Raw genomic sequence first — 26,525 nt, forward strand, 5'->3', positions numbered from 1 at the left:
TAGTTCTCACTCCTGTATGTTTTTTACTGGAACATATTTTTTAAGCTAATACACCCACACACATACAATCTTATCTCAGAAAATGTCTGTTAATCAATATGTGATTTTGTGTGTGTACAAATGTTTAGGTCTTTTCCAGTATAAACATTGACCTTGTCAGGACCAGTAGACCTGACGGGACCAAAGCTCAGTCCTGATGAGGCCAAACTTCATTTCTGTGTTCCTGGTTAAGGTTAAAGATCAGATGTGGATTGTTGTCAGGTTAAGGTAGAAGGATTACGTTAGGCTGTCCATTATGAATGGAAGTCAAGGTAAAGTCTGAAGCATAGCTCTGTATGTGTGTGCATGTCTATCTAGTTATAATGGCCCATCTTGGTTCAATTCATCATTGTGGGGTGGTTTTGCCTGGTCCTCACAGTCATTGGGTTGTTTGAGGGTTAAGACTTGATTTTAGAGTTAGAGGTAGATTTGGGCTATAAGTAGATTCAGGTTAGGTATTTAGTTGCAATGGTAAAGGTTAGAGAATGAATCATGTCAATGCGTGTCCTCAGAAGTCTAGAGACGAGCACGTGCTCAAGAAATGTAATTAAAAAAATTTAAAAAAGGGATCAGTTTGCCTACTGTCTTTATTTGACCTTGATTTAATGTTGGGTTCATTATGAGTAGCTGTTAGCTTGAAGAGTTTAAGAATCACGCATTTGTTCATGCTGTTGATTTCTTGCCATGTCAATTTTTATAATTGAAAGCTGGAACCTGAAAGTGCACATGAAAATTAAACAGAAAAACAAGGCCCATTCAATAGATGAGTTTAAGGCTTAGGTTGTAACTGATTAAAAACTAAGCACATTCAATATAAAAAAATAATCTCATTTCCCACACATCAGACAAATTACCCCATAGCCAAATTCTTTTGAGATCAGTAAGAGGCAAAAAAACGTCCTAACGTTATATCAAATACCCCAGATCCACACAAATGTAACGGGTTCTTTGAGACATGCCTGACCCCACACTATTTCATGGCTATCAGTTGAGGTTTTGCATAATCCCTACAAACTGACTTAAGTAACCTACTTAAGTTAAAATGAGTCTTGTTTACATTTTTGCAATCACATTGCATTTTATCATTGATTTCTGGCACAATGAAGACTTCCAATCACTGACCAGCTCTGTAGTTGAGTCAATTATACTTTAAAACACAATTTCCATATTTTTCCAAAAAAACAACATCAATATTTCATTTTGAGTATTTTATTGCAACAATGTTGAAAACACATTTGCCAAGAGATATTAAATTGTCTGCAGGTCAAACTCCGGTCGCCATAATACCACAGAATCTGAAAAAGAGGCAGCTTTGTTTTAATATCCAGAACAATAAAGTATATTTGATATCATCACGACTCAGATATTGTACTCTAGCAGGCTTGTACTTACCTTTAGAGTAAAACATCAGGCTGTCTGAGGGCCAGAGGACATTACATCTGCTTTCTGTGGAAAGAAACAAGTCTTTTAAAATAAAACCAGGCATCAAGTAACAAAACATTTGTTTTAGACCACAACCTCAGAGAAATATGGAACGGTAAGGTATAATCAAGAAATATCATTTGGCAGAATCTTGTCATCACAGGTAGTGGTCCATTTAAGCAGATTTTCATGTTAATATTTTCTATCAAACCAACATTGGCACTTTGTCATAGACTTTGAAATACTTACCAAGGTCAGCCCAAGAGATGCAGCCTTTTCCTGGAGAAGAGACAGAAATACCCTTATTACAAGTCAGTGATTAGTCTATTAAGCTTCAAGTTTGCAGGTTACTCAGCAACAATGTTGTCCACATTACAAGTTCAGGTCAGACATTTGTTAAAGACATCACTGAACCAGCAAAAGCCATTTTGCAATTCTTTGAATTCTCACCTCAGTCAACCTCGTCTTGGCCGTTCAGTCGGATCTCAGAGAGCGATCAGAACCTGCAGACGACAGAACAGCATAAGATGAGTATGCACAACATACATGGGGTGAAGCTTTCTACGTTGACCAAATCAGATAGAGCTAATATAACAAGACTCCATGGTTTCAAGTCAGTCGTCATCTAGTCATCACAAGGTCAGACTACAGGGATCATGAGGTTCACTAAAACCAACCAAGTTGTTGTTGCCAGCAGGTGGCACTGTGATTTTAAGTCATGATTTCTGTGTAGATGTCATCAGGCCGGGACTCTTGTCTTACATGTCTAGTTTGGACTCGATTGGACCAAATATATCTGAGATACAGAACCTCGTGTTTTGATGGAGTGTAATCAAATTTGGAGGCAACGCCACGGTCACACCGTGTGACGAAAAATCGATCTTTGAGTTAGTTTTTATCTCCATCTTGTTTAGATGACACTCATCTCAATTTGAAGTTGATCTGATGAAAGCCCTGGGACAAGTACTTCAAAGTAAAAATGTGGAAAATGTGGAAAATGGCCACTAAAGTCAAAATGGCGGGCTTCCTGTTTGGTCTAGCATATCTATCCAAGAGACTTATTTGTTTGTTATGAAAAGACACATGTCCCCATCGATTTTTGTACATGTCGGCCAATCATGGTGCCGGGGCTGCCCTTTAGGGGGCGCTAGTCAGTTATTTTGCCACGCCCATTCCTTAAAATCATATGAATAATTTCAGGGGGGCGGTGTTGATACACAAATGTAGTTTGAGGGAGGTTGAACCTCGAACACCGAAGTTATGGCAATTTCGTGTGTCACGGCGAGTTGATGAACTTTGACGCCACGCCACTAATATGGCGTTTGACGAAAAGTCACAGTAATCTTATGCCTACATTATCAATGTCTTGAGACCCATTTGCCACAGTTTGATATGGTTGCAGTAAGTGGATGCGGAGGAATACATCCAAGTGGAAGACATGCAAAAAACAACACATTTCCTGTTGCCACCAGGGGGCGCTGTGATTTTAAGTCACGATTTCTGTATAGATGTCATAAGGCCGGGACTCTTGTCTTACATGTCTAGTTTGGACTCGATTGGACCAAATATGTCCGAGATACAGAACCTCGTGTTTTGATGGCGTGTAATCAAACTTTGACGCCACGCCACGGTCACACGGTGTGACGAAAAGTTGAAATTCAAGTTAGTTTTCATCTCCATCTTGCTGTGATGTCACGCATCTCCATATGAAGTTGATCTGATGAAAGCCCTGGGACAAGTACATCAAAGTAAAAATGTGGAAAATGGCCAATATGGCCACTAAAGTCAAAATGGCGGGCTTCCTGTTGCTTTTTTCCCATTGCACCTCTGACCTTTTTTGTTTGTCTGGTCATGATACACCTGGGCTACGATTTTTGTGAAGATCGGTGAAAGCTAACTGAGGGGCTTTTCCTTAGATGGCGCTGTTGAGCCATTTTTCCACACCCATTTCAAATTACTCCAGAATACAATTACTTTTTGGGGTTTTGAATTCCCTGCAAACTTTGGTAACAATTTGAGCATGTCTAGGCCCTGAAAAAGCCCCAAAAGGGAAATACAAATCCTTCGAAATACAATAGGGCCTCCCACCGGAGGTGCTCGGGCCCTAATTATGTATTATTAGTTTTCATGAAGATACGTAGCAGCAACACACACACACACACACACACACACACACACACACACACACACACACACACACACACACACACACACACACACACACACACACACACACACACACACACACACACACACACACACACACACACACACACACACACACACACACACACACACACACACACATTAAATAGCATCTTTAGTGTAAGCTTGGTCTGCACGTCATTCTGGCATCTTAAAAATACTTTTTATTTGGCCTGAAGTGGCATAAAACTGTTGAAAAGCAGCAGCTGTTTATCATCTCACATAACTTTAAAAAACACACAATGGCCTGGGCTTTTATTTCTAACTGACTAAGGATGTAGTATTGAGATTTGATATTGATGTATGATGAGATTTGTTTATCACAAACAGGAAGTGCATGAATCAGAATGAGATGGTCTTCACAGCACAGTCTTTTCTAAATTAAGTCTTTCTCTCTAACCATAATTTCCACAGGAAACTCGTTATGAAATATTGTAGGTGTTTTCTATCCTCTATCAGATGGTTTTCATTTTCCCATCAAAGGCTCAACATAACAGTTTCTTTGTGGGTTCAACTAACTCTGTGAAATAATTATTGCAGTTACCAGCAACACCAAAACCACCTGGGTATATACACTTTGATTTGATGGCGGGATTGATTATTGTTCTTACTGTGAGACTGTTCTTGGTTTGCAGAGGGAGATCAGGTCAGGTTTGTTTTTTCTCATTTAGCTGATAATATTTTCACTCCAGTTGTGATATCAACTTTTTCTATGTCTGCTGCTACTTAAACTTGTGACTGTGATTACAAGAAAAACTCACGGACCATTACACCTGCCTTAAGTAACACATTTCAACCTGACTTTGAAAATGAGGCAAACATGACTCACCGAAGTTTACACATTAACATGCAAATCAGAGACAATAAAACAAATTTGTTTTGGATGAATATTTATTGGTTAGCGTGATAAAAGTGAATTTGACTCCCACCACCTTAGAGCAAACAGGAAAATCTTTCACTCACATGAATCATTGACTTTCTTGTTTAGGAGGAAGAGTAAAGAGAGTGAAGTGACTTGGATACTTCAAGTCATCTATCCTGGGATTGCAGTAACCCATCAGAATGAATGATCATCTGCATAGTTATCTTCAATGATTCATCACAACAGTAGTGAATGAACATGGGTCACAGCCACTTCAGTGTCACTAGTTCCTGCAGTACAGCAGGTTGATGCGGTTGATGTCATTCTGGCTCATCTGCTTGGCCTGGCCAAAGACAGCGTTGGAGTTGGGAATAGCCACCATAGTGGGATTGTAGTTATCTTTGGAGAAAGCCAGTCTGGAAGAAGGAATGACACGACCGGGGGTTAGTGATCATTTTGAATTGAACTTGTTTAGACTGGTCATGTTCTATGTATTTCTTGGAGTGAAAAAAATCCAATGAAAAGATTGAAGCCAGAGATAAAACAATACTATACAGTACACACTACAATACAGTATTTTTCATGTATCTTGAGTCCTGCACCAGGCCAGATACCTGTGGGTAACCCGCAAAAAGATATATTTATATGAATACATGGGTGAAGGTAAAAATGAAATAAATCTGGGGGGGCAGTGGGGTGAGAGCTGACAGAGTTTTATTTTAACCACTTCACTTCTGCTCAGACAACCTGTCACTAACCAGCCAGGACATCAAAATGGATTATAAAGACAGGGATAGCAGTGGTGAATACTTTCCCAGTGACTTATACAATGTATAAGCTTCTGATAGCAACAGGCTCGAACAGCACATCGTCCCTGAGGAAACAAACTGACAGCTGCAGGAGCACAGGTGCTGCAGCAATTCACAGATACTTTTCCAAGAACACAACTCAGCCTCCAAAACCCAAGAACATGGAGGCCATGGCCATTTAATGTGAGAGATTGTGGATGTGGCATGTGAGCCATGGGTCGGGTCGCAGGTCATTGACAGGTCACGTTCATCACCATGAACACAACCACTAGATTATTTTGGCTCCATTCTAAATACACCCTCCTGTTACCATATTAAGTCTTTTAGCCTTTTATAAACATGAAACTTAGTATTTGTGAGCCACTTATAAAAATGTATGTTTTATAAGTGGCTCAAGGGACCAACAGATGTGAGGCTGGTTTTCATGATATTTTTCGCCGTATTCTAAAACTATAGCCATCTGTATTCTAATAAGTATAAACAATGTAATCTATGGAGCCTTTATTTGTTTTTAGTTCAAGCTGAAAACTAAACAAATGTACACACTGTAAAAGGAAGAAATTAAAACCCTGGTGCCTCTTTCACTTAGTGGAAGATATTATATGTATATGAATCTGTCAGTCTGTGTTGAAGTGTTCACAAAAACAAGTCTTTACTAAGAGGAACATGAGTGACGTTAACTGGCGATAAGAGGCTGTAGAGCCAGACAAAAACATGCTCACATTAAAGGGGACATAGCATGCCCATTTTACCACAAGTTGATATGGTTCCTTGGGGTCTTAATGAAATGTCTGTAACATACTTTGGTCAAAATACCACAAGGATCATATAAAACAGCACCCTTTTTACCCTGTATAAAACAGCCCTCCACAGAGTGACCTGTTTTGAGTGCCTGTTCCTTTAAATGCTAATGAGCCAGCTCCCCCCTCCCCCCTCTCCCCCCATGATTTTAAACGATATAAATTACATATTTTATGTGATATAAATTATCAAATATGCATCCCATACTTTGTATTCCCCTTCTGTTGTCCTGGAGTTTTAATTTTCCCAATCACATAATTAAATGTCCCCCTCTGCCCATCCACTACAAGCACACAAGCAGATAGACAGAGAGAGAAAGAGAGGGGTGGGGGGGGGCTATGAAGACCATCATTTACCCCCGAACCCCGACATTCAACGGGTACAACAACAAGCAGAGAAAGCAGAATCGCGGGCTGACCTTATATATACAGTCTATGGGGCTGACCAGCGCGGAGAAATGCACGTCCCGTGTGAACAGCCAGGCGGCTGCGTGCTGGAGAACGGCGCTGCGCGGCGCGGCGCGGCGCTTCCGCGTCCGGTGTAAACCCGGCGTAACGAGTGTGGGGGGGCGGGGGGGATGAGGTGGGGGGTGGGCCAAGGCCATGTAGGGAGACTTCCAATGTATTGTGACGACACAATACACAGGAAACTCATTCCAGTCACTCAAGCATGACGTTTCTGACGTAGAGGAACCATAACAAAACGCGCGAGTGGTTTTTTTCCAATTAACGTGTAGAAGCACTAACAAAGTGGAATTTTCATGATATGTCCCCTTTAAATTCCAAAACTCAATATACGGTAAGTAATATGGTGTCAGTTCACTTCCATACTAGCATGGCTGACACTTAGCATCACGCAGCCAGACTGCAATTTAACATGGATTTTTGTACTGACCTGCCGTAGTGCATGACGGAGCTGTAGTCATACGGAGTCCCCTGGTTCAGAGTGTTGATCTTCTTAAAGTTGGATTCCTGACCTGCAATAGTGGAAGAAGTATTCAGATGTTTCATAATGATTCCAGTGGTGGATCTATAGGGGCCTCCTACACAGAGGGGCTAATTATATGTCCAATATCTATGCATTATTCCTGATTGAGTAGGGTGCACATTTAAGTTATTCCTTATTTACTATTAGCTCTATTGCTTTGAGCAAAACCAAATATCACTGAACATATTCTGAAAATTGCTTTTTGTTCATGCACAAATTAACAAATTCTCACATTTATTGTTAGTATAGGTAGAAGTGACTATTCTATTTAAAAGAAAATACTGTAATGACAGAGACAATTCAGGAACCAATCAGATTTCAGCTGCCCCCCTTGGCCCCACCCCTGGAGTACTTAAAGGGCCCATATTTTACACCTTTCTGGGATTTAATTTGAGGTATTGGTCCCCTAAGATGATATATCAGTGGTTTAAAGTCGAAAAAACTGCTGCAATGTGTATTTCCATGTCCTCTCTTCTGCCTCTCTCTGGAGCTGCAGACAGAACAGGCTGTTTCCGCCTGCCTCTTGAGCCCCTCCTCTAATTGGCTGACTGCACTTTGAGTGACACGCGACCAGGCCTATCACCGGTCTCATTCTGGCGCATTGACGATCTCTCTGGTAAACACGATTGAAAGTCACATGTTTGGATACAGCTATAGAAGACCAGCCACATATTTACAGTCGGTTACAACAGGATGTTTCTGAATGGTAAGTTACACCGTCCTCATGTTTGTTCAAGTTTTAGCAGGACAGTCGGCGAATGTAGGAGTAACGTATTAATGTAATGTAATATAATATAATACATAATTTAGTATAACAGTGTAAAAATGCACATATTTTCTTCAAAAGGTACTTTGGTATCAAATGTAAGTCAGTTAAGTATTTAATATGGCAACTTTCAGAAACGGAAAATGTATATCGTTTAATATAATGATAATATTTGCATATTAATGTATATTTGTCAGTCATGTGGGCAACATTCTGAGGTAAATTTTATCTAATGTTTAATTGTGCATCAAATGTTATAAGTCAACCACAAGTTTTGTATGTAACATGACCACAGCTAACAGTAGTCATAATAATTTACCTTCATCATCAAATCATAAAGAAACTAAATAATGGGATAGACTTATTTATGTTGCACACATCTATTGTTTGTGATAAAAAGCAAATATGTAAAATGAAACATAAAGAAAACAGAGGAACAGGACACATCTGATGAGGGATTCTAACTTGTGACATTTTTTTAGAGAGCTAAAAGAAATCTCCTAAAATCCTCCCAGGTCACATTTGAATTTGCAGAACAAAACAATGACCGTGAACAGTGACCTGTTATCTCTTCCCCTTCATCGCTGCAACCTACCACTGATGACGTTCTGCAGCAGGACATTGATGTGCTGGTCCCTGTCAGAGCGACACTGCTCGTGGTTGAAGCCCAGTGCGTGGAGCAGCTCGTGCTGGACCGTTCCATAATAAACGCAGCCCTGGCGGCTCAGAGACACTGTTTGGCTATTTCCCTGGCGACCCACGTAGGAGTAGCATCTGCAGGGATGTTGGGACAACACACATTGAGAATTGTTCATCCTTCTGCAGGCTCCTTGAGCAACTCCCTCACCTCTCTTTTACTGTTGTCACTCATGCATTGTGGGAGTAAAAGGCTGTGTTACGTACCCGTCCAGGGACTGGATGTATAGGTAGTCCCTCTGGTTGGTGTGGGGGAAGAAGCGAATGCAGGTGGAGTAGGAGAAGGAGTTGAGGCCTCTTTGGATGAGGTCCAGCTCCTGATTGGCTGCAGGTGGAAACACAAAGAGGAATGCCACACTTTGAATAAAAAAAGACTGAGAGGGACAAAGCTCTGTATTTTTGTTACTGTCAACTAATCTCATGAAAATACCAAAACCAACAATGTGTCCGTGTCTTAATATGTAAAAATGAGCAGCACCAGTTTTTTGCAAACAGTATTCAAATAGGAGTTAATAGTGCATTTGCAATCAAACAGTGACTTTCCTGTTTTGTAAAAGTGCCACAATGTATAAGCTTCAGATAGCAACAAGCTCCGTCAGCACGTCGTAAATAGTGCATTTGTGCAAGATTTGTACCAATAAGGCCTTTTGCCTGCTGAAAGGTAAATAGTTCTCTGTATTCCATAGATCTTTGTTTCAATGACGACAGCAGCTGTAAATGTAAAATGCATGAATACCAATAATAAATTGGTTTTAAAAAGTACTCAGATTATTACATACACTACAATAAATATAACTAACGTTGGGGTTCAACTAAAGACTAACACACTAAATCCTATTTGTGATATAAACCAACAGGTTTCAGGCACAGTCTACAGGGGGGATGCATTGGGGCACTTACAGTAATGATTAGCGATGACATAGGGGACGTAAACCTTGCCATCAGTGGCTTTAGGCCACTTGCATCCAAGCAGGACGCAGGGGTCGGCGTTCCTCAGGGTGGGCAGACGGGACACGGCGATGTCCCCGTCAATCTGGATACCGTCACGGTCATGGTCTGCAGAACAGACAGAGCAGTGACATCAAAGCCAATCAAACATTACATTACATTATATTACATTATATACACAACTACACTGTATTAAATGATCATTGAATAAAATCAATTCAAAATGATCCAGGTTTGATAAATCAATTGACATTTTGCCATTTCACAAGTGTAAATGATAAAAATCAATAAGCTCCTGGTTTTGTGCTGGATCACTGTTACACTAACAGACTACCAGGACACTTAAGCACAACAGAACCATAATTCATGTTGTGAGAAATGTCTGAATTTCCTAAAATGACAAGTTTAAAATGTTTAATATGAATAAAGACTTGACAGTGATGGTTTGAAACCCAGCAGCAGAGTCTTCAATTCAACATTTTTACAGTTTGTGTTGTTTGGGTTGGGTATGGTTCATGATGCATTCACGCTGCCTCACTGAGATTCTCATTGGCTTTCTCCAGCTGCTCTGTGACAGTCGGGTCTCTTTCAGCGTCACCGTTACTGTCACCATTTGCACTCCTCACCACCTGCACACAAAAAGTGACAAAGAGATATCGTATGGCAGATATTAAGAATATTTAAAAGGATTAGTTGATTATCTGAAGGTTGTATAATCACCTGGAACTAAGAATTGTTTTTTCATTGTCTTAGAGTGATATATCTACATCGGTTAAAGGTGTCAGTAGACCTGTCCCTACCCTGCCTCTGATTGGGTTAGGTTTAGGGCAGAGGAGTGATGATTGGCTGGAGTTAGTGTGAGAATATCAGGGTAAACCAATCACAAGCAGGGTCTTTTCCGAGCCTCAGGTGGAAGAAAAGCCCACTATGTTGGACCACTATGTTTCTACTTCAGCCCAGATTGCACAAACCAAACAGGAGGGGGGTCATCTCCTTTTTTTTGTCTCCCTTTTTCTTTCTCCCCTTCTTCTATTTTCTTCTTCTTCTTTATTTTGCTAACCTCTTTACTTAACCTCAAATCATTGGTTATTTTGGCGTCACACACCACCCGGACTGCCATTACACAGTTACACTTACACACAGAAATCCACACAACAGACTGCTCTGCACCTCTCGAAGGAAGATCTCGTATATGCTTATCTGTTTGTCACCTGTTTCTGTTTGTGCTTTTTTTCTCACTGTTAGTTGCATTTCTCTCCCATGCATAGTATCTGTATCAACCATAACATTTTACGCTCAATACTATGTGTTACCTACTATGTCTCCTTTCACTTGATCACATTTTATGTAAGCACAACATTTGTTTTAATGCTGCAAAGCTTTATATAAAGCTGAATTACAGAGCTTTTATTTAGTTGTATTAAGTTGTGAACTTGGGTCTGATGATTGTGTCGATTGCTTGAAAGACCTCTGAAATACTTGACATGCAATATATGAAAAAATAACACCAGTTAAGTTAATCATTCAAACTTATAATAATCTTCTGAAAAACATTGACTATAAAATCTTCATTGCAGATAAACCTGGTTGGATGAACACAAAGTTTTCGAACCTCACTCTGCACCATAGACTGTTTATAAAAAGCTCTGCACACAACGTCCAGCTCACAAACAATATAAAGTGACAGTATATTGTAGAAGTGTTTGAGGAGGACTCACTAATGACAAGGAAAAATTCTGAAGTAGCTCCAGAGCATTAACACAGGACAAGAGAACAGAACATTCCAAACAAGCAGGTTCAGATACAGGCACTGCTCTAGTTCTGGCTAAATCACTCTTATTGTGTAGCTGGAGAGACCACTCACCCCCGCCTCGGTCCAGGCTGAGACTGCAAGCAGGGCCAGGAGACCCAGGATGAACTTCATCGCTGCCATGTTACCAAACAACCTTCAGGCTGAAAGACACCACCAGTCAGACCACAACACACAGCAGCATGAGGAGCATGCATACAGTATCATTCACTTACCTTTATCCTTTGACTTCAGGTAGAAAAGTAGATGGTGTGGTGCTCTATGAGTGCGCTGATCATCCTCTTATAGGAAAACCTACAGAGGTCCACCCTCAGCATACACAGGACATTAACTCCCTAATCCTGCAAAAAGACAAACCTTGGATTCGTTCCATGCAGGACCTGAATGCAGCTAAGGGTGGGGGAATGAAATGATCCTGTAAAGTGACACTGAGTTCCATGGAAGAGCACACGTGACAAGGAAATGGTAATAAATCATTTCCATGGAAGAGCACAAGTGACAAGGAAATGGTAATAAATCATTTCATTAATTAATAAAAAATTGAGAAAAACACATGCATTAATGCATTTATTTACAAATTAATTCAAGAATCAATAAATGAATAGACTATGTTACAAAGTTGATCATTTTTAGATTCCATATTTTAATGGGCAATGAGAAAGAATTATCAGTATCCAGTAGTTAAAATATTTTTTTGTTAACTTGTTTTATTAACTAATGAATGTAACCTCTGGATCGAAGGTTGGAATTTGCACTTGGTGTGTGTGTGTGTGTGTGTGTGTGTGTGTGTGTGTGTGTGTGTGTGTGTGTGTGTGTTTGTTTGTGTGCATGCGTATGTGTGTGTGTGTGGGGGGGGGGGGGCCTAGGGCTCCAACATTGCCAGGGCCGGCCCTGGATCCACCCGCAGCAAAGGTACGGCCTTCATAATCCAGGAAAACAAAGAAGGTGTTTGAGTATTTAACGCTGGTATTGCTCTTGAATGAACATCCTAATTGCTTTGGGATCAAGTGTTCGTGGTCTTGGGGGCACAGGAGTCTCACATAGGTGCTCTGGAAGTGTGTTCGAGGTCACAGAGGTTGACATGCAGTCACTGTTATTGCTGCCAAATCAATCTCTCAGGTTTAAACGTGTCTCTTCTGTGTATTTTTCCTAATGAACCTCATAGATGAACAATGGTGGCCTTGTGCAGAGTTCAGGACCAGGTCAACTATTATTTACTTAACACAACTACTATAGCTGCTGCTGCGACTGCTGCTAATACCACTTATGCTACTATCTGGAACGTTTCAAGGGACTGTGGGGGGCCCAGGCAAAAGGGAATTGGGGGCCCGACATTGAACCAAACTGAATACTCCCCACTGGGAAAAAAACAAATGAAACCAAAGTAACATCAATAACTTACATGCGCACTAGTATCCCGGTTATGAGACTTATCCAGGTTTTGTTTATATTCGGGATATGGTGTTTACATGGAACATTGAAAAATCGGGTTATTCATATCCCCATATACATGATAAATACAAGTAGCCTGGTTACTTACTAATGGGTGGTTTACGTAGGCTCCCCTGATGTTTAACACTACCATGGTTACAATAACATAGCCCACCAGAGTGGATGAAGCTAAACAGCCGTGACTCATGGGATCAGGTCATGATGAAGACAAAATTCTGTATGAGTACGGCAGTCTTTTGTCAGCGGTGTGACACAGTTGAATTGTTAATGAGAATGGCTGAGGCAACACCTGCACAGCGGTGCTCAGAACCTGGGATAAAATGTATGCATACAACAGTATCGTAGTTACTAACGGAGAACTCCAGCTGTAAAATGTGGTTTCTCAAAACCGGGATAAGGGCTTACCCAAGATACCAAAATCTGGATCCTTTAAACCGGAGAATAACCGGGATACTAGTGCGCAAGTAAACGCAGTCATTCAACACTTTTATTTTGAAATTATAAAGATAACATATATATATAAACATAAATACAATTAATGTCCCCATGTCCAGATTTTTATTTGGATCTGTACAAAAAACTCATCGTATCAGTCCCCTAAACATGTTGACATTTTTTTCATGAAGATCCATAAATTATTCTCTGAGAAATCAGGTAAAATGTGAAAAAAAATCTCACACTGTTAAAGAAAGGGGGAAAAGACCTAGATCTGCCCCCTGATCCTTTAATAGGTTCTTCCTTCACTCATGGAAATCAGTGGCGTAGTCTTTTGCATTATGTTGCTAACAAACAAATAAATGCTTGGCTGAGGTAATATATAACACAACTGCATTACAAGACTTTCAGCTAATACTAAAAGTACATTTTCCTAATAATGATTACATTACAGTTTCCATTGAGGACTTGTAAGGTTACGGAGTCGGAATAGTGCAATATCTCTGCCTTTACCAATATTGAGTAATCTGACTACTTCTTCCACCACTGGTCGTGTGATCATTCCAAAACAAATCACAAAACTGAAACAACAGAAGACATTCTATCTTGATTTTGACACATCAGGGCCTACTACACAATCTCATCCCGTCTGGATTATTGATGCTGTATTTGAACCTGCCTGTATCAAACGTACTGAGCGACTTCAACTTGTACAGAACTCAGCTGCCAGGTTTTCAAATAGAAGACACCTGATCACATCACTTGAGTTGCAGTCTCTTTACACTTCCTCCCAGTATGTTTTAGAAATGATTTAAAGATTTTAATGTTCACTTTAAAGGCTCTTCAAGGCCTCTGCCCATCTTATATATCCGACCTTCTAGTGCTCCATGCACCAGCTCGTACCTTGAGATCCCCAGACAGACTCCTTCTATATGTCCCAGAGACCCGGCTGAAACCAAAAGGGACAGCTCCCAGTCTGGGCCCCGAGGCTCTGGAACAATCTGCTCGAGGGTATTAGGTCAGTGGACTCAGTAATTTCTTAAGACATACTTATATCAGAGAGCCTTTACTAATTTTCTTTAAATTAATTTTGTTTCTTTTTGAACACGTATTATTTTGTTGTTGTTGTTGTTGTTGTTGTTGTTGTTGTTGTTGTTGTTATATATTATATTCTGTCAGACAAAACACTGAAAAAATGTGCTGTGGGGTTTCTCATTTGTTATTTTTACAACTTTTTCCACAGTTATAAATGACTCTACTATTATACAATGAGGATCTTCAATTAGAGAATTCAGGAACAAATAAACAAAACTACTGATCATAATCAATAATCTTTGTTCTGCAGATTATAGATTTTTTATTTTTGTTGTTGTGCCTGAGGATGAAAACAACAGTCTGTCGTTTGTCAGTGAAATGATCTAAAACGTTGTTCGAGACCTAGATATCTCAACAAGTAGTCAAATTAAATGAACATGAAGAGGATCAATTCTGACGTGTTTGGTTACTTCTAACCCTGAACCTTCCTGTGGCGCCTCCATCAGGACAAAACTTAATTCAAAGATTAATAGGTTCAAAAATGATTGAACGTGTCTAACTTTCAAAGTGGATGATTTTTAAGACTAAATCACCATCCTTTGGAGGAATTTAAATTTTTTAACAAAACATCTGTTATGACTGACAGAAAAACAAAATCTACAGCATGTTTTGTTCAATCCTGTCCTATTAGGAGTTGTAATTGTAAGGAGCCATAAGTTGGAATTTCAATCTTCTTAAACAGAAAGTACCAGCATAACTTTTACCAGTACTTTCACCCTGATAAGTCTTCCCTGATTATTTTCCCCTTGTTAACGGCAGCATTGTGGGTTTTGTTTGTTCCTGTGCACAGTTCAAATGTCACCTTTAGTAAATTAAATCATATTTGGTTTGTTTTTATTTCCCTTTAAAACACTGAGAGCAGAATTTGGTTTTTTCCCATTTTCCCATTTTGTGTCTGATTTTATTTATGTCAAGATAAAATGAATAATCCACCAGAGAACTTGACTTGAAGGCGTGTCACCATGTTACCCCCTGATGTGTTTCCATCCTTTGTGTTGAGTTCTAGTAAAAACCCAAACATGTCATTTCACCTCTCACTGAAACTGCAGTTTGTCAGTTGCTTGACCACATCCTCACCTGTTGTTGCCCTGTATTCAAATAAATTCCACCCAGATTAAATCCTGTGTAAATGTCAAAACATGATACATGAACATTTACATCCTTGTGGCTTAGACATCTTGGCACACTGTCAGCATCATATATCATGAACCAATACAACAGGCCCAATATTTGATCATCTCCATGTTTGCTTTACTTTATATAATTATTTTTTGACTTTATAAAGTTAATCCTAAACTGGGCAATGACAGTTTTCTTTTCTGACTGAAGAATGTGTGTGTGCTCCTGACACAGAGGATGTACTGGGATAGAACTGAGACTGTTTTTCTTATGTTTTGTGATAATCTAAATGAATGAATCTATTTCAAGAGTATACAACTTGAAATTAAACATTAGAATTCGTTTTAAAATGTCAACATCTTCACACACCTCACAATTGATAGAATGATGTTTAAATAAACTTAACATGGGCACCAGTGTACGGAGCCCCTCTGGCGACATTTAAGAAGGAAATATTGGGTTGCCACGACATAATAACGCGTGCGAACCATGGTGAGAACGAGATAATAACTCGTGGTCACAATCTGTTCCTTAATAATAAGACCTGGTGAACTGAACTTAAAGGGATAGTTAATCCCAAAAAAAAAAATTCACTCATTATCTACTCAGCACTATGCCGATGGAGGCTTGGGTGAAGTGTTTGAGTCCACAAAACACTTCTGGAGTTTCAGGGGTAAACAGAAATGGTGACCAATTCTTCGAACAGAAAAAAACATAACATGCCTCCATACTCCTCCTATGGTGTCATCCAAGTGTCCGTAAGCCCAGACATTCAAATTCAACTAAAAACACGATGTAACTGATCTTGTTTCGAGTCAGATTTGAATGTCGGGGCTTGTGGACAATTGGATGACACCACAGAAGCAGTATGGAGGCATGGTTTTTTTTCTGTTGTTTTTTACGGTTGAAGAATTGGTCACCAGTTACTTCAGTTGTATTGGATTTGGCTGTTTACCCCTGAGACTCCAAAAGTGTTCTGTGGACTCGAACATTTCCCCCACCCCATTTGTAATCAATAAAAACAAAGGGCCCTGTCCTTGTGCGCCACGTGCGCAGGTGGTAAATGCTTGATGACAGGATGCGTCTGGCTCATCTGGAAACAGGGAGAGATTGACATGTACTGGGTGTGTGTCCTTATCCTTCCCTTAAGGAGAGTGCACCACGTAACAGTGGAGTATCATTTTGGTAAGGGCTGACTGCAAGAGAGGGGGGGGGGGATTGTCACACTATTTCTGTCCTCAAATGTCACCAGGGGAGCTCCGTGCCAATGAGGCTTTCTTAATAATAAATTAAGATTCTGCAGATTTGCTACAAATGACTGATGTATTCTTTATGTGTATTTTTTTCTAACCCAACTTAAACACATTAAGCTATGTTTTGTATTTCCTCCAAAGAGGTTTTTTAGTTCGTCGGCAGGATTATGCTAAAACTATTCAACCAATTCTGAAACTTTGTGGAGGGCTGGGACATGACCTAGAACTGACCATGAGTTAATTAAATTTAGTTCCGGATCTAGGATTTTTTTTAAATCATTGACTCCAACATAGTGATATAGGGTGTTTTGAAAATTTTCATTGATTTCTCTGAGAACAATTTTTCATTTAAAGCCACTTCAAATATTGTCCACTAGGGGGCGACTCACCCTCACGGTTTAGACAGACTTTTCTAGTACTCAAAAAAAGCCTATGTAAACATTACTCCATTCATCACTAAGGTCATGTAAGTCACCTGAAGTCAGTTTCCCTAAACCAGACGCCCAACATCCCTAGTATTCATTAATGGTCATAGTACAAGCTGGGGAGTTCTGTATCATCAGTACTAATAAATATAACAAAGTTATTTTATAAGTTTGTGTTATTGTTATGTCTACAACTACATTGTGTCCAGTTACTTTGAGCATTTAAAAAGCCACAAATTAATTACATTTTTATAAACCAGATCCAGGATTCAGCTGCATTTTAGAATAACATTGCTGAATAGAAACCAAACCAAACTGTTCAAATAATTTTCAAAATCAGACTTAAAAAATAAATAAAACTGTACAATTCCAACTTACACTGGGAAGATGAAATATAAATAATAACTTAAAGCTCTATCTTGCTGTCTTTTCACACTTTAGAAGCAAAGTTGGCTAACTTAAAGAGACTCACAAGAGAAAGATTTAAAATGTAATGGTCCAAATCATTTAGTCTCTAATCTGGGAACAAGTAAAATGTTTTTACTATGGTTATAATAATAAAGGTCCAAAAGCACTGGGGTCCTTCTATTACTAGTTAATAGCATTTTCCCTCCCTGCCAGGTGAAACCATGGTTTTTAACTTTTCTGCTTTTTTTAAAACTAATATTTAAAAATCAATGAGGTCCCTTTTATCATCATAGAACACACAATCCAGAGGAAAATCTGATTGGTTTTGCTATAACAGTGTTTCAACTTAACTTAATAACCACTAGCAGCAGCAGTGATTTGTTGGTGTTTTATTCATGTAAATTGTCGTTGATGTTCAATCATGCAGCACTTTGACAGAACCTGTTGAGTGTCAGTGTTCAGGATGGAGAATGTGCTACAGGCGATGACAGACTGAAGTCATCAGGTTTCTGGATGACTCATCCTGGAATCTGAAGTCCAAGCAGGTTCTTAACAAGGGCGTCATTCCTCCCAGATGATGGCTGCCAAGTATCAGGGTTGAACGATACGCTGGTCAGACAGAGTGGGCCCAAGCTCCATTGTATCTTGAAGAGCTTGGAGTGTGTTATTATTTCAAAAAGATCACTTCTCTTGACTGAATGCATACCTTCTTCCAACCTCTCCTCTCTCCCCCCTTTATCTCCTCTCTATCTCCTCGACAACCGGTCGAGGCTGATGGCCACCCACACTGGGTCTGGTTCTGTTGCAGGTTTCTTCCTGTTGGATAAAATATATATTTGGATTTGCTCTTGAAAATCACGCCCCTGCGTCATGCTTCGAGTGTATTTAACTTTCTTTTTACGATGTCATAACTATGTATTTCAAAATAACTCTTTGAAATTAGAAATTAGAAATATGCATTTAGGTACTTAGTGAAGTAAATAAAAGACATCTGCAGTAGTCAGACAGGAGTTAATGGTAAGTACAGACTGTCCCTTACAGTTTAAACTGATAACTAACACATAATCAGTTAACTCTCTAGGACAGAGAGATGATCAAAAAGCAAAGAAGAGTCTGTCCTGTGGTCTGCAGCCATTGGTTTAACATGTGGAGAAGACAATGATGATGATCTAGGATGATGATCCCTCACCTGAAAGGACTATTTGTTCCCTGAGTAGTCCCAATGGGATGGTGACTTACTGAATGAATAATCTGTTATTGTTATTGTTGCTTGCTTTTAAATTAATTTTAATTGATTAAGACAAATACACCTTTAATCGAATGTTTTTAATACATTTTTATAGTTTCTTATTTAAGATAGGGTTCTTTATGAAAAAACATGACTTTTATATGTTAATACACTACCGTTCAAAAGTTTGGGGTCACTTAGAAATTTCCTTATTTTTCAAAGAAAAGCACTGTTTTTTTCAATGAAGATAACATTAAATTAATCAGAAATACACTCTATACATTGTTAATGTGGTAAATGACTATTCTAGGTGGAAACGTCTGGTTTTTAATGAAATATCTACATAGGTGTATAGAGGCCCATTTCCAGCAACTATCACTCCAGTGTTCTAATGGTACATTGTGTTTGCTAATCGCCTTAGAAGACTAATGGATGATTAGAAAGCCCTTGAAAACCCTTGTGCAATTATGTTAGCACAGCTGAAAACTGTTTTGCTGGTGAGAGAAGCTATAAAACTGGCCTTCCTTTGAGCTAGTTGAGTATCTGGAGCATCACATTTGTGGGTTCGATTATACTCTCAAAATGGCCAGAAAAAGAGAACTTTCATGTGAAAGTCGCCAGTCTATTCTTGTTCTTAGAAATGAAGGCTATTCCATGCGAGAAATTGCGAAGAAACTGAAAATTTCCTACAACGGTGTGTACTACTCCCTTCAGAGAACAGCACAAACGGGCTCTAACCAGAGTAGAAAGAGAAGTGGAAGGCCCCGGTGCACAACTCAGCAAGAAGACAAGTATATTAGAGTCTCTAGTTTGAGAAATAGACGCCTCACAGGTCCTCAACTGGCAGCTTCTTTAAATGGTACCCGCAAAACGCCAGTGTCAACGTCTACAGTGAAGAGGCGACTCCGGGATGCTGGCCTTCTAGGCAGAGTGGCAAAGAAAAAGCCATATCTGAGACTGGCCAATAAAAAGAAAAGATTGATATGGGCAAAAGAACACAGACATTGGACAGAGGAAGATTGGAAAAAAGTGTTATGGACAGACGAATCAAAGTTTGAGGTGTTTGGATCACACAGAAGAACATTTGTGAGACGCAGAACAGGTGAAAAGATGCTGGAAGAGTGCCTGACGCCATCTGTCAAGCATGGTGGAGGTAATGTGATGGTCTGGGGCTGCTTTGGTGCTGGTAAAGTGGGAGATTTGTACAAGGTAAAAGGGATTTTAAATAAGGAAGGCTATCACTCCATTTTGCAACGCCATGCCATACCCTGTGGACAGCGCTTGATTGGAGCCAATTTCCTCCTACAACAGGACAATGACCCAAAGCACACCTCAACATTATGCAAGAACTATTTAGGGAAGAAGCAGGCAGCTGGTATGCTGTCTGTAATGGAGTGGCCAGCGCAGTCACCAGATCTCAACCCCATTGAGCTGTTGTGGGAGCAGCTTGACCGTATGGTACGCAAGAAGTGCCCATCAAGCCAATCCAACTTGTGGGAGGGGCTTCAGGAAGCGTGGGGTGAAATTTCTACAGATTACCTCAACAAATTAACAGCTAGAATGCCAAAGGTCTGCAATGCTGTAATTGCTGCAAATGGAGCATTCTTTGACGAAAGCAAAGTTTGAAGAACAAAATTAATATTTCAAATAAAAATCATTATTTCTAACCTTGTCAATGTCTTGACTATATTTTCTATTCATTTTGCAACTCATTTGATAAATAAAGGTGTGAGTTTTCATGGAAAACACGAAATTGTCTGGGTGACCCCAAACTTTTGAACGGTAGTGTATATATCAATGACGTTTTCTTATTCAACTTTCTGTCCTTGTCATTTTTTCATAATGCTTTTGAAAAAAAATTTATATTGAGCTTGACATGCATAAAGCAAGAGGATTTAGACTTTTTTAAAGCCTAATACAAGTGTCCCAGATTACAAAGTGACCTGTCCCAGATTATAAAATTCAGGCAGAATTTTCTTTTTTGGCACAAAGAACACTAAAAGCTGTGCCATGTCTCCTCTGAGTATGATAACTCCATTCTTTCTTCTTGTGTGGTTTGAAAACATGTTAAGGATTACAGAAAAAGTATAATATGTTCATCTAATGTGTAGAACAGATATCAGAATAAGTGGCAGAAGTCAAGTTTGTAAAAAATGTCCCAGATTACCCAAATTCACCCATATGTGCACTGGAGACGTTTCAACATTACACCCATGTTGGTTGTATATTAGAGCATGACTGATTTCAAACATGCAATAAATTATAAAATATACTTAATTTATATAGCATATATTACCATCTATAAAAATGTGGCTTTAAGACTGATTTTAAAAGAGGATCGCCTCAGGGAGGCTGTTCTAAAGAGTGGGTGTCCTGACAGAAAAGGTCCGGTATTCTTTGGTTCTCAGCCAGGACTGTGGAATGGGTACGGGGGCCTTCGCTGAGGACCTCAGGGTACGACCGAGCACATATGGTGTCAACAGATCTGAAGGTAATGTCCCAAATCAAGTTCGTATGTGTGTGTGTTATCCTCAGACTGAAGGTCATCACAGAGAAACGTTCCTCTTCTGCAGATAGCAAGAAAAAATCCTTTCAGTGTCGAAATACTGTACAAATACTGCAGGCCAAATATCTAGTGAAGAAGTGACAAGTAACATACTTTTGAGTGGATGAGGACTTAAATGATAATACTTCTAAAAAAGAAGCCCTTTACAGTTGTCACTTAAATCTTCAAAATCCAATGACAGCATTCATACTTTTCCAGCTGTTTCATTGTATGGTTGGATCCTTGAAACAGGGATTTACTCAGCTACTCAGTGGAAGCACCTGCCGCCTCCTCTGCACAGCCATGGGAGGATGGTGGTGAGACAGAGAGAGGCAGTGTGAGGGAGGACATCAAGAAGAAGTAAGATTAGAGCTCAGAGCAGGCCTGACTTCAGATCAGCAGAGAGTGGCTGAACAGAGGTCTCGTTCAGCTACTGGCAGCCCCTCAGGGACAATCAGAGGGAGATGTGGCCCAGATCCCAGCTCCTCTCCTCCTCATCCTCCTCCTCCTCCTCCTCGTTCCCTCCATTCCCTTTCTCTGTGTCACTAGAGTCACTATATCCAGAGTCTCCATGTCTCCCTATTTGAAGCGACAGCCAGGACATGGGATCCGGGGCTCACTGTGTCGCTCTTTTGCTTCTCTTTCCTGTCTGCCTGCTGGCCGGCCCAGCTTCAGAGCCACAGAACACAGGACCCAGTGATGGCCGACTGGCTGCCCGGCCGCCCTCCCAGTCCAACATATCCTCGTCAACAAAAAGGGAGTCATTGTGCCTGCTGTGCGTCCCAACAATGAGTGAGTTAATACAAGCCAAGTATTCCCACAGGGTTAGAGCGAGAGGGGAAGGGGGTGTTATGGCTGTGGGACCCTACTGCTGATCATTGATGCGGTACAGGGAGCCTGCTTCCTGACACCATCAGTGGTGTCTGTCCCGTTGCCTCCGGTTGCATCACTTTCTCCTGCTCCTCTTCACATGGTCATTATTTCAGCTCGAGGTCTCTGTCCTGTCCACACATCCATGCACACCTTTCTGCCAATAGACCCCGAAAACAAGATTTATGAGTCTGATGACCCATAAACCAAGAGGCTGTTTGCACATCACCATCCACAGTGATAGAATACACTTTGGTTGTTCTGGTTTCAAGATACTTCGTACAATACATGTTTACATGTTACAATAAATGTTTGCTTTATCCTTCTAGCTTTTTTGCAGAATCAGGTCTCAAAATCAAAACATGTGATGACTACAAAATATGAGGAAGTGTTAAGGATTAAATACTTCAGGAATTAAATAGCTCACCTCCAACAACTCCTGAAAGTAAATAGCAAAATACATTTTTCATCCATCCAAATCATGAATAACGGTTTGAGATCTAATCACCTGAGAACGCCATAAGGTTTGGTTAGGTTTAGGCACAAAATTGGCATAGGAAAGTTCACGGAATTGTGAACATTACAAGACCTTTGTCTTTTTCTTAAGCGTACCAAACATGTGAACTGTGTTTCAATTCAAGGGCTGCATCCTTCGGAGGCTGCATTTGAAGTGAATGCCCAAACGGGTGGATCCTTCCCAGTCCAACCAATCCCATGATTCATTGCACTTCAGTGATGACCCTTTTTTTCTAAGAGATAATGGCGCTGGCAAGCGACGAGACGTCTTGAGTATCATGCTTCAACTCAGCCGAACAGCTAAAAGTATACATGTAAAAAAAACAAGGGGCATTAAAACTTTCTTGTTGTGTCCAACTTCAGCTCTGTTGATCGGCAACAGCAATAAGGACAAGGTGAGCTGATTACACTGATCACGGAAATCCTCTGTAGGCCTGAGTGTCTCATTTTGTTTCGTCTTCATGGGACGGGTAGACCATGACCTTCCAAGGTTGCAGCTTCTGAATTAAGACCCAGCTATAGTATAGTATGCAGATTTTTTTGTGTTGTTTAATTTGTGTAGGGGCTCCACATATGTACACAGTTGACCAGAAGACTTTGTGTAAGGTTCGTTTTGACAGAATAAACAAAGATCGCCTCCAAAGACATTCATGGTCTGGCCCTTTATATCAAATAAATCACAACACAGACATCGCTAGACTCCACCGGGTACACAGAGTTTTTTTACATTGTAATATTTCTGTTAATTATGTGAAAGATCTGATTACTTTCATCACAGTCTGTGTCCCACATGTCAGTAGATTCTTTATTACAATTAAATACTGTGAGAACAAGGAAGAGTGTAATGGATCAAATAAATAAACTTTTGTTTTGCCCATGTGCTTAAAAACAAGGCTAAATGTGGAAACATGTGGAACCCCCCCTGAAGGTAAAAATGTCCTATCTCAGGAATAATTGCCCCAGTACTGAATCGCATGTTCATCATGTGCATGGAACTTACTCATATCAGCATTCACATGCTTTCATACTGTATGTTCCTCAGGTCCTAACATTATTACAGAGGCTGATCTGGAGGCAGCAGTTACCCATAAACCCTCTGCCTCGTTTCCCCCTGTGATGGCACAGGCTGCTGTGACTGGACAGGCCAATTACAGAAAACATGATTTGCCACATTTGGCACCGAGTCAGCATTCGGTGTGTGCGTGTGGGCATATTTTTGGGATAGTAAAAACTTAATGACAGAGAGGAGTAAAATATGTATGTTGGGTGTTAGACAGTCTATATACTTGCCACACTTTTGGTCTTTAATGGGCTTTGTTGACAAAAGAGACATACTAAATATCATCAGTGTTCCCCTTTCTTTTATGTTTCCCCCTGATTGCTGCAGTTCCCTCCATTAATCCAAGGACATGTAAGTGAGGCTGATGAATTACTGTAAATACCTGTGGGGAGATTTCAGCAACACATCAGGTAGGTAGAGACAATCAAATTGTCAATCTAGTGACATTTCAAATGTGTATATTTACAGCTGATAATGGTGATAAGGTTCTGTGTTGACAACTTAATACACTTTGAGGTGGGAACAGGAACAGTGATACAGCCAATACACGTGGCCAACTCTGCAGAATGAATGAACATGGATAAGACAGAACTATAACCAGGGGTGTTTCAAGGGACCTGGGGGCCCCAAAGCAAAAGGGACCTGGGGGCCCTACATCGAACCAAACAGACCCCACCTTACCCAAAGAAACACATGATACCAAACCACATCTTTCCAATAGTTTTTTAATATCAAAATTATATACAAAGGTCATTATGTGCATACACATCAAAAGTAAAGTCATTGAATTAAATGCAAATCCTCACCATCCTAAATACATCATACACATGCATTTAGACGTTCTACTTTTCAACCAAACCTCTAAAATTTCAAAACATTTGCAGAAAGCTCGTGGCATGGGGTCTCATTAGGGGGTTTCTGGCCATGATGTCATTAAAGTCTCCTGCACATGGCCAATCGTAGAATTTAAGGGGGTTCCCAAAAAACTGTTGTTCCCTAGACTAAAGTAATGAGCCATTCTTGAAGTTCCAGGCAATTGCCTGCTTTGCCTACCCTGATGCAACACCCCTGACTGTAACTGACATAACTGTAAGGTAACGTGCAGTGTTCAGCATGACATCAAACAATAGACAGCTGGCATGCCTGCCTGTTTTTCCAGCTCCGGCTGCTCATTTATGTTTCATGCTCTGTACAGGACTGACTTCAGTGGCTGCCAAGAACTGCAGACACTGTAACCATAGAAACGTACAATGTTGCATCAACAATACACACAATGTAACTTTGACAAAAAGCTTACTGTGTAGAATTGTCAATATCATGCTAGTCGTCGTGTTGTCTATGTTGAATTTCCATAGTGCAGAAGAATGGAAGCCATGATGGCATTTTAAGTGCCCAGTAACAATGTAAAGTGCTCACTAAGTTAAAACATAAGTCAAGTAGAGGAAGTATAATCGGGTGGTAAAACATATCTGCTTACTCTCTACATTTTTCTGACAACTTCTTGTGCTTATGGTACCAATGACTGTCCCTGCTCAGAATCAAAAAAACATATACAACTGTATATATGTAGAGTGCTCTGACAGCTCATACCACCGCCATGTCAAAGCCGTGTTATCTGTGGCTGCTTGCAATATTCATATTTGTCCTGCCACATTTTCATTATGAACCAGAAAAACTTTACACTTCTGTCAATTAATGTGATGTTTTGCTTCGTTGTTGCATTGTATAGCTGTGTGCAGCGCTACTTTTCACATGCACTATCGTCCATACAGTTGACAGTCAGACCTGATAGTTTCAGCTGCAGTTGTGAGCTTACCTGCATGTGGCATGCACACCAGAACTTAGAAAGGCATCTGCTCTTTAGTCTGTGTGCCTGTCATTTGGAGTCTGTCGCGCATGACAGCTAGTAAAAGTGTATCCCCGCAACTGCAGTAGATTGAAAGATTTCTGAAGGAAAATGCTGGGAATCAAGTGAAACAGAATTCCTGGATCTGTCTATTTATTCTGGTCTGCGCCAAAATTGACTGGGTTCTTTCCAGACCCATATTCTCCCACCCAGTTCCCTGGTAATCCGTCCTGTAGTTTTTGTGTAATTCTGCTAAATGACAGACAAACAAGACAAAACCATAGCGCTTATGTGCACAGGATATTTTTCATGTGGGAATATTATCTCGTGCACACAAGATATTTATTGTGTGGGAACAAGTTAGTATCTACACTTTCTCTATAGAGCAACAATAGCAATGTCCTCCAACTTTAGGAATTCATCTTCATGTACTTTAGTCTCATATGTTTATATAAATAATTCTAGAATCGGCTCTGAAGCCAATGGAGCAACATACACTGTTGTTAAGATATGAGAACTTGTAGTAAAACTGTGTGACAGTGAATTCATAATGAAGTATTTGCTGTATAACTACCATGGAATTACAGACGTTATTTTGATGTTTTTTGCTGCCACAGGACATGGGGTCAGTGAAGGGGCATGGCTCCCACTTATTCTCAGTTTCCTCTCCTCCTGTGCCACTGCTAATGTTGCTGCATAAAAATCCTCTTAACTCCCTCACAACTTCTTTACCAAAATGAAAACATCTCACTGAATTAAAGGATCTAAGGGGAAAACTGTATCTTTTAAGGTCACAGCCAGTTTCAACTAAGGGAGGAGGCGGGTTCTTTCCAAGCGGGCCACATCTCCTGAGTCCCCCATAATCAGCGGCTAATGACGAGCTTCCTTTCAGAGGAGGGGGGATTATCTCCACATGACAGCTCTGTCT

General features: G+C 40.1%; 1 protein-coding gene, 1 long non-coding RNA gene and 2 other non-coding genes across 4 annotated transcripts; all 4 read right to left on the minus strand.

The window, feature by feature from the left end:
- Window positions 1-1,246: 1,246 nt before the first annotated feature.
- On the minus strand, window positions 1,247-1,964 carry LOC117763017. Its single transcript, XR_004614106.1, has 4 exons — window positions 1,912-1,964; window positions 1,711-1,740; window positions 1,432-1,485; window positions 1,247-1,334 (listed from the first exon to the last, which is right to left on the minus strand). It is a non-coding gene; the product is annotated as an uncharacterized LOC117763017 (long non-coding RNA).
- On the minus strand, window positions 1,555-1,627 carry LOC117763920. The gene has a single exon (XR_004614274.1). It is a non-coding gene; the product is annotated as a small nucleolar RNA SNORD47 (small nucleolar RNA).
- Window positions 1,809-1,875, minus strand: LOC117763927. The gene has a single exon (XR_004614280.1). It is a non-coding gene; the product is annotated as a small nucleolar RNA SNORD78 (small nucleolar RNA).
- A 2,847-nt stretch (window positions 1,965-4,811) lies between the features above and the next one.
- Window positions 4,812-11,468, minus strand: LOC117763242 (high choriolytic enzyme 1-like). Its single transcript, XM_034588201.1, has 7 exons — window positions 11,400-11,468; window positions 10,074-10,164; window positions 9,488-9,643; window positions 8,795-8,912; window positions 8,487-8,665; window positions 7,033-7,114; window positions 4,812-4,944 (listed from the first exon to the last, which is right to left on the minus strand). The coding sequence occupies exons 1-7, from the start codon at window positions 11,466-11,468 to the stop codon at window positions 4,812-4,814; spliced, it is 828 nt and encodes a 275-aa protein (XP_034444092.1).
- Between the last annotated feature and the right edge of the window lie 15,057 nt (window positions 11,469-26,525).

Source organism: Hippoglossus hippoglossus, chromosome 6, assembly GCF_009819705.1.
Source record: "Hippoglossus hippoglossus isolate fHipHip1 chromosome 6, fHipHip1.pri, whole genome shotgun sequence".
Taxonomy (NCBI): Eukaryota; Metazoa; Chordata; class Actinopteri; order Pleuronectiformes; family Pleuronectidae; genus Hippoglossus; species Hippoglossus hippoglossus.

Bases quoted from the DNA above. Each gene is read 5' to 3' on its own strand.
- LOC117763242 (XM_034588201.1), bottom strand. From the start codon at position 11,468: ATGGCAGCGATGAAGTTCATCCTGGGTCTCCTGGCCCTGCTTGCAGTC. The intron at 10,165-11,399 runs GTGAGTGGTCTC...TTTTGTGTGCAG, and splicing joins CAGCCTGGACCGAGGCGGGG to GTGGTGAGGAGTGCAAATGG. The intron at 7,115-8,486 runs GTAGGTTGCAGC...CCACTATTGCAG, and splicing joins GCTGCAGAACGTCATCAGTG to GTCAGGAATCCAACTTTAAG.